Source organism: Perissodus microlepis, chromosome 9, assembly GCF_051167445.1.
Source record: "Perissodus microlepis isolate ML-2025 ecotype Zambia chromosome 9, ASM5116744v1, whole genome shotgun sequence".
NCBI classification, from domain to species: Eukaryota; Metazoa; Chordata; class Actinopteri; order Cichliformes; family Cichlidae; genus Perissodus; species Perissodus microlepis.
Genome location: NC_140469.1, coordinates 32,933,591 through 32,941,933, shown reverse-complemented (window position 1 = coordinate 32,941,933; position 8,343 = coordinate 32,933,591). Strand labels below are relative to the sequence as shown.

The 8,343-nt window shown below is 44.2% G+C and overlaps 1 protein-coding gene across 3 annotated transcripts; it reads left to right on the top strand.

The window, feature by feature from the left end:
• The first annotated feature begins 103 nt into the window (after window positions 1-103).
• LOC146380908 (uncharacterized) lies at window positions 104-6,129 on the top strand. Of its 3 annotated transcripts, none has more exons than XM_084940344.1 (3): window positions 104-3,506; window positions 4,512-4,791; window positions 5,217-6,129. In XM_084940344.1, the coding sequence occupies exons 2-3, from the start codon at window positions 4,521-4,523 to the stop codon at window positions 5,522-5,524; spliced, it is 579 nt and encodes a 192-aa protein (XP_084796470.1). In that variant the 5' UTR covers window positions 104-3,506; window positions 4,512-4,520; the 3' UTR covers window positions 5,525-6,129. The 3 variants fall into 3 exon arrangements, with proteins under 3 accessions (XP_084796470.1, XP_084796469.1, XP_084796468.1); XM_084940343.1 differs by having other exon boundaries at window positions 4,509-4,791; XM_084940342.1 differs by having other exon boundaries at window positions 104-4,791.
• Window positions 6,130-8,343: the final 2,214 nt, after the last annotated feature.

Sequence of the window (8,343 nt, the reverse complement as noted above, 5' to 3'; positions counted from 1 at the left end):
AGCGGCTCTTCAGGTTGTTTTGTTGCTTTAATTAATTTATTATCAATAGCAATATAAAATTATGCACAAAATTAACTACTAATGTAAAAAAAACGTGTTTTTATTTATATATGTTTATTATATAAATAGTCTTTTATTTATTCACAAAATGTAAAAAAAAAATTATAAAATCCAAAAAACAACTATGTACAATTCAACTTTTAACTATTTAAATTTTCAGATTTTTCCTTTTAAACAAATTTAAAGGAAACAACACAAGACACTGCAAACCACAACACAATAAAATATTGATTAAAATATGCAAAACACAAAGAAAAAAAATGAAAGCCCAGGTCTTTAATTAAGGGAAAGGTTGGCATTTAGAAATATTAATATCACACTCAACTGACTGTGTTTTATCTTTCCATTGCACTGATGGGTGGACAGTTCTCAGGTGCCTGTGCAGGTTGTTTGTGGAGCCGGCTCTATATGATAGTCTTTTCTCGCAGACTCTAAACTCTGCCTTTTAGTGTCAATAAAATTTAAATGGTTCCAGATTTTGCTTCTTTTCTTGGTGTCTTTCATTTTCTTTAACATACCTTTCCAATGTAACGATGTTGTGTCTTGTTGTTGCTCCCGGCTCTCGTTCTGTCTCTCTCCCTCCTGCTCTTTTCATGTGCTACTGCTGTTGCCAAACGCAAGGCTCTGTTTGCGCCCCTCCCGTCTCTGCTCTGCACAAAAAAACACGGCTCCCAATAGAGAGTGAAAATGTGACGTCATTCCGGGGTAAAACCGCAAAGGATTCTGGGAACAAGTGGCAAGCGGTACTAGCCCATGCAGGCTTTCACATGAAAACAGTCACACAGCGATAAAAAGAAACACAAATAATGGCAAGAAGCTGTTGTATTATTAACTGCAATAGCCGGTCGCATGACAGCCACGGGAAGCCGACGGGTAAAGAGATCGGTTGTTATCGGATTACATCGTTGAAGAGAAATTGTTCAAGCGATGTTTCATGGCTTGAACATGAACATGACGGATGGCCTGGATTGCAGACCAAATATAACGTCCCAGAACACTCCAGCTCACATGTTAGTCTGCTCCAAGCATTTCCACAAAGGTCAGTCTTCTGTTGTAGTTATTACGTAATTTATCATAACATAATTGTTGATTTAGGTTACAAATAAGTCTTATATTGATTTGAATTGAATTTGTTGCGCTATGCTGCTTTGTTCACTGTGGCTTTGCGGGCTAATGTTTGTTGTGTTTTGTAGGAAAACCAGCCAACAAAATGCAAGAATGTGATCCAGACTGGGCCCCCTCTATCAACCTGGGTTTAAAGCTGCTACCACAGCGAGATTTGATTGGTTAAGAGAGAGAGCGCTATCAAAACAGCCACGAAGCGTCCCGCATATATGTGCCCAAGTGTTGTATTGAAGCAATCAAGTGATGAATAACTGTTTTCCAGTATGTTGTTTTGCAATGTTGTTTTTTTTTTTTTTTTTCATTGTTGATTAGTTTTTCACCGAAGCAGCTAATAAAGCATAACGGCATACAATTTTGCCTCTTTCTTGTAAGATTCTATAATAGAATGAAACAATAATGGCAGTTATAAATAAAGACAATAAATTGAATGAATTACGAAACACTCATTTTATTTCTATTAGATCTGAAAATGTTGTGTAACACTACAACCTGAAACAACAAATAGACGCGTTGTCCTGTAACAACAGCTGTGAGATGGAATAGTCCAAATCACCAAAGTAAACTGGACCTGGGCTTGTTGCAGGATCTGAAGTTACTAAACATGTTGTGAGTGTATGCACTCACACTTAGGACCATATAATAATAAATATGTGCGTGATGAAAGTTGGGCAGCATGCTAACGTCCTTACTCCACTCTGTATGCTCGTGTGGGTCTCACCTTTTCACTCCTTTGATTTTTTCCTCATCCTCTTTTTTTGCCTTTGCGTCACGTCTGTCTTTGTACGGACCTGCCGTGTTCTCCGTCGTTTTATACATAACTGTTTTTGGGGCAAATAAAATGCAAGTAGGGATTAAAACCGCAGAATTAATGATTACCGGTGCTGGAAATACTAGCGCTTGATGCAGTGTTTTGATTTTGTTGCCACGGGTACCCACAAAGCAATTTGCGAAAGTCACGTGGTCTGTCAATCTCTATAAGGATCCGGCTCACATCATTCACTTCAAAGAGTCGGCTCTAAGAGCCATTTCGTTCGCGACCGACCCATCACCAGTACAGTGGAACCCCGGCTTATGAAGACCCCATTTAATGAAAAATTCAAGTTACAAAGGCACTTAACGGCAATATTTTGCCTGTAGTACGACAAAATGCCCGTGTAACAAAATCCGTTTGTGAAATGCGTTCCGCTGTTCCACGTGAAAGATGTTGTCTCTGAGTGAGCACTCAGAGACGGACTGTGTTTCAGGTTGTGAAACCCACGAAACTCGAAGCTAAAGTCCTCAGAGAGACATGTGAAAGCAGCAGCGTGGAGGCTGCTGGGCCAAGGCTCTCCACATTCTTTCAGTTCATTGGTGGGTTCGTTTCAGCTTTTGTACCGTTTCTTGTCAGCGTCAGTCGTTTCTAACATTGCCATGTTTGTCAGGGCGTTTCCTCACAGCGGCCCCTATGAGGCTGCTGTTCCTGAAAACACTTTCAAATGTTTTGTATTTGCTTTTATTTGTTTTGTTTAGGTTCTGCCAGAGGTTTCTTCCTGTTAAAAGGGAGTTTTTCCTTCCCACTGTCGCAAAAGTGCTTGCTCATAGGGGATAATTTGATTGTTGGGTTTTTCTCTGTATGTATCATTGTAGGGTCTACATTACAGTATAAAGCACCTTGAGGTGCTTTATACTGTTGTTGTGATTTAGTCCTGTATAAATAAAACTGAAACTGAAAATAGAAATTATTTCTTTTCAGATGTTTTAATTTGTAAGTTGTTTTTTTTCTTTCAGCAGCTCAAATGTTTGCTTTCACTCAGGTTTAGTGGCCGACCTCGCTGCACCTGAAAAGTAAGCAGGTCAGTGACACGTGTGCAAACCTCACTAACCCACATACAGCCCACTTCCACCTCCAGTGGGCTGAACCAGTGAAGCCGCCCTTCGTGTTAGTGTGGATCACAGTTAATGTGAGCGCTGGGGGGGGGAGTAATCTGTGAGGAAACTAAAAGCTGTGCGATACAGTCAAAACTCACACATCGATGTCCTCACATGCATTTTCCAAAGATGTTCAGCGGGCCACACTGGTGTCTTTACGAGGTCCATTCTTTTCTTTGTGTTTTGCATTTCCCTGATGTAGACAGATGTGAGAGAGGTTGACGGTGAGCGGATGTCTTCTTCCTGTGTCATATTAACACAGGAAGCATGAAAGAAGTAGCCAAACCTCTGACATTAGTCAGTCTGAGCAGCGCCTCACAACTGGCAGAGCAGCAGCCCTGAAGCCCGTCTGACAGGCACCAGCGAGTGGAAGCGCTCCTTTCTCTGTCATCGCTCCGTCTTTGGGCTGAAAGGTGAGTGTGTCTGCCGTTTCTACCTGAAGCTCCTCGTCAGCTTCAGGGTCGGCTGGGAGATTCTGGCTTGGCCGTTGAGGGCGAGCGCCACAGAAGGTTTCCTTCCTGCGAGCCTGACGTCTGTGCTCTCGCTGGTGTCGATTAAAAGCAGCTGGAGGCCATCTTTGTAAACCTGTTGTGAGAACATCTGCAGGGTTTGCTCCTTCTTTCACGCTTCATCATCAGTCAGCTGTTTGTGGTCCCTTCATCTTTAATCTGAGATCAGGTTCAAACCAGTTTGAGCTGCAGTGGCAGGAAACAGCTGAGGGTGGGGTATGCTGACATTCCCGACTCCTGATTGGTATCGGGGGTGTCCCCAGGCGTTTCCACTTCCCTCACATCTCTCCTGTGTATCTAAGTCCTCCGTGTTTCCTCTGTTCTTTGTTGGGTCGTCTGTTTACGTCACGTCAGGTCACAGAGTTTACTTACAACTGTTCATGTTTGGATTAATCCGCGTCTACGTTTTGCATGTGCCTGTTCATTTTCATGTCTCCTGCCAGAGTTTTCATAGATTGTTTAGTTTTCTTACTTTAGGTTTTAGTTCAGTTCCATCGCTTGTTTCGCCTTGCTTTGTTTTTGTTTTCTGGGATTCAGCCCAATAACTTGACTCGTTTCGTTACTCCTCTACTCGCGTTCTCCCGTCTCCTTGGATCTGCTCCGGAAACACATGTGCAATTCCCGCCGTGACAGTCATGTGGAGAATTCAGACAGCGCTGATGAGGGCAGGTACTTCCAGGTCACGCCTCCTTCCTGAACTAAACCCCGCCTCTTTCTGTGCCTCTGTCATAGTCGTCCATGTGTTTGTGGTGCACTGATTTATTACTGGAGATGTTTGCTAACACTGACTGTGTTCACGTCGGCGCTCTCACAGTGTAAAGCTGGATCTGCGTCATCGCTTTGCACCCGCGTGCCCTCATTACCCATGATGCATCAGAGTCTGATCACAGTGTTTTCTGATGCTAGCAGGAAGCCGAGATGACGGCGCCGGACCTCGTCAACATCCTGGACGACATAACGGATGAGGAATTCAAGACCTTCAAGTGGAACCTGAAGAACGAGCGGTTTAGAGACATCGAGCCCATCAAAGTGAACCAGCTGTCGAAGGCGGAGAGGTGCGACGCCGTGGATCTGATGGTGCAGAAGTATGACATGGACGGAGCCGTGCAGGTGATGGAGAGCGTCTTTAAGAAGATCAACAGGAATGACCTGGCTAAGGAGCTGCGAAAGGTCATGGGTCAACCTGCAGGTCAGTGACGCTGTGGGCAGGCGTGCACTTCCTTTAACCCGTTTGAGCGTTTGACATTCAGGTGACATCATCAGGGTCAGAGGTCACACGCAGCGTCACGCTGTGACAGGACGTGCAAACGGGAAGTGTGTGCAGAGTGTCTCTCTCCCTTTTAAGGTGCATTCAGAGCAAACAGCTGATGGAAGGAGCCGCCCGAGTCAGAGCTGCCGGATTAAACGTGTTTGTTGGATGTTCTCAGGAACTCTGAGGCTCCCGTGGTCAGAGGTCTTCAGCCTCACGCTGAGGCTCCCGTGGTCGGAGGTCTTCGGCTTCACGCCGAGGCTCCTGTGGTCGGAGGTCTTCGGCTTCATGCCGAGGCTCCCGTGGTCGGAGGTCTTCGGCCTCACTCTGACCTCGGCATTAATCCGCCCTCCTCTCTCTCACAGGTCTTCCAGGTCCCAATCTGCCAAAGACCGCTACCGACTCCTCGGCAGAGGAGAAGCTGATGGCCGTTCGCGCTCAGTTTATCGACAGAGTGTCCGAACCCGTCCTGAGGAAGCTGCTGGATAAACTCCTGGAGCGCCGCGTCATCATCGATGATGAAATGGATTTAGGCGGAGTGAGGAGCAGGGCGGATAAAGCCCGACAGGTGATCGACGTGGTGCGCAGAAAAGGATCCCAGGCCAACTCGGCTCTGATCGCCGCTCTCTGCGAGGTGGATCCGTGCCTTTCACGGGAGCTGCAGCTGATGTGACGCACTGCCAGATGTTCAGCACTCACAGGAGAGCAAATTAGGAATCATCTGTAACACCCAGAAGCAGCTGATACAGTTCAATGTTCAATCCTCCAATCCACTTACAGAAACACGAGCGCGAGGCTCGTCTGTTTGGTTTGGTTTTCACATCACAGGTTTTCGCAGAGACGATTTTCTACGCGTCTTTATACAAACAAAGATGTTCAAACAGCAGAACATGTCAGAGTTTCAGCAGGTTTCAGGACTAAAGTGTTCCAGAAACAAGGCTTTGAGTCAAACCTGAACAGTCGGCTCTGTGAAAACCTTCAGGATGGATGGAAACCAAGATCTCTGACTTCCAGTCTCAGAACAAAACAATCAGGAAAATGACTTTATTTGTAGAATTTTCATTGGACACTGATGTTAACGAGAAGTTTATTAGATTTTATGGAAACATTTTAGAGCTGATTAGAATAAAAGTCCAACAGAAACCAACAGATTAATGAGGATTTTGGCTGTTTTCATGTTGTTGAAGTCAAACGTGTCAGAGAGCAGAGGGTCAGACTGTTTCATGTTTCTTTCTGTAACTCTGATCAACGTGAAAATAAAAGATGACTTTCCTGTCACTGTGTCTGGTGGTTTGGTTTTGTAACACACCTGTTCAGCTCTAATAAATGTTTGAGTTTTAAAAGAAGAAGCAGCAGGAAGACAACAAAAGAAGACGTGGCAGACTCTCAGAACTATCTACACTGATGAACTCTGTCTGAGTACCAGAGGTAAAACTCCAGTAAAGACCTGAGAGATGATCTGGACCTTCAGCTCATCAGGAAACCGTTCCTCATGAAGGAAAACAGGCTGAGGTGTGAAGGTCAGAGGAACAAGACGATGTGATATCGTCGTGTTGGTGTTGTTCCCAGATCAACATAGTAAATGTTGTTCCAGGATCAACATTGCAAGTGACCAATCACATTGTTGTGACGTTCTTCTTTGGCTCGCCAAGCCATTCGTGCATTTATGAAATTCCAGTGTTGCAAGGACAATGTCAATTCTGCTTAGCGTTTATTAAAGTGTCAGGGTTAGGTCAGGGTCCGTTGATTGGCGGACAGAGGCGGTTTCTCGCAGCTTAAGTACAGTTTTTTGTTTTACGGTGGTTTTTCCCGAAGTCGCAAAAGTATGACATCACAACATTCTGATTGGTCACTTGCAATGTTGATCCTGGAACAACATTTACTATGTTGAGCTGGGAACAACACCAACACGACGATATCAGATCGTGCAGAGGAACAGGTCTGATGGAGAGATGGAGCCACATCATGGTCAGTATGTACGAGGTCAGGAGGAGGTCTGTAGTGGCAGATGTATTAATCACATATTTGAATTTATATCACTTTAGTAATATTGATATCACTTTCTCAACCTGGTATGGCAAGATCACTCCTGACACTAGTTGTATGCATGCATGTGGAATCTTATCACAAGTGGGCCCCAAGTTTTATTGCACTTGACTTAAAGATCTCCAGACATCCTGCTCTTAGGGAGGTGACGGCCAACCAGAAAACAAGGTCAGAATTCTCTCTGTGAGGGAGGGGGTTTAAAGATGGGGCTGATGGTATAGCCCCCCACCCCCACCCCGTGAGAGGGGCCAGCGTGTAAGAGTTGTAATGTCTTTGTCTGTGTATATAAACATGTAGGGGCGGTGGCAAAATTTAGAAATGATCCCAGTGTTCTGGCTGGGATGTTTCTCTCCATGTTGCAATATGTTATTGAACCATTTCAAAAATGCTCACTGGGTGTGTTGCAGGTTATTGTTAAGATTTTCCACAACAGGTCCAACACTGAGAGTCTGCAGGGCTCTGTCATGGTTTCAGCTGCAGGTCAGTCAGTGGTGTTTGATCAGAGTCTGATCCACCATGCAGAAACATCTGGAATCATCTGGATTCAGGAGTGAAGCAGCTGGTTTTCTAGAGAGTCCAGGATGTGGACTTGAAACTCTGAGGTCAGTCAGCATGTTTTAGTTGTGCTGAGATGAATATGATGTGAAAGTTGTGCTGACACTAAACTGCAGACATCAGGCTGATATTATACTGATCCACACTGAGGATCTGTTTTCTTCTTCTCTGGTTTAGTCCATTGACTGTAGTCCTGAATCCCAGTGTGATACATTATGGTTATCTAGTTATTACTGTCTGGATTTAAAATGATACACACTGTGTTTATGTTTGAGACAAACCCATCACATCTGTCTGTTATGATGTTTGTGATAAAATCCTGACTAAAAACAACGCAAAAAATTCTCAAAGCAGCACGATGTACTGAATCGTTATGTACTACTACATCTTTACTGCAGCAGCCACATGATGTCATATTAGTGAGAACTCAGACAGAGAGCCTGAAGCCCCCCCGGCTTTCTTCTCCTGAGAGATTAAAAGGCCTTGACGTCCAGCCTGTTATGTTCAAACAGATACAGAGTGCTCGTCTTTGTTAAAGATCAAAGAACATCAGATCAGAGTTTAGCGAGGTGTAAGTTTAACCAATGTAACGGATACAAAAAATAAAACATAATAATTATTCTAAAGACCTCACACCGAGTCTGAGTTAACTGTGTGTGTGTGTGCGCGTCAACAAGGACTTTAAAATATTTGATAACAGGAGGTTGTTTTGTGTAATTGTGAACGTTTTCACATCTACTTTAGTTAAACGAGGATTCTGCTTGTTGGTGTCAATTTGGGCTGATGGGGGCTGTAGAGTGTCTGTATACACTGGAGAATCTATGTTGCATATACAGAAGAGAAGAAAATGTAATGACTGTGATAGAGAGGGTGGTTGGTGATGTCACAGTG

What these genes read in the sequence shown, in the direction of transcription:
- LOC146380908 (XM_084940344.1), top strand. Translation starts at nt 4,521, where the DNA reads ATGACGGCGCCGGACCTCGTCAACATCCTGGACGACATAACGGATGAG. An exon ending in GGTCATGGGTCAACCTGCAG is followed by an intron (nt 4,792 to 5,216) that starts GTCAGTGACGCT and finishes TCTCTCTCACAG; the next exon opens with GTCTTCCAGGTCCCAATCTG.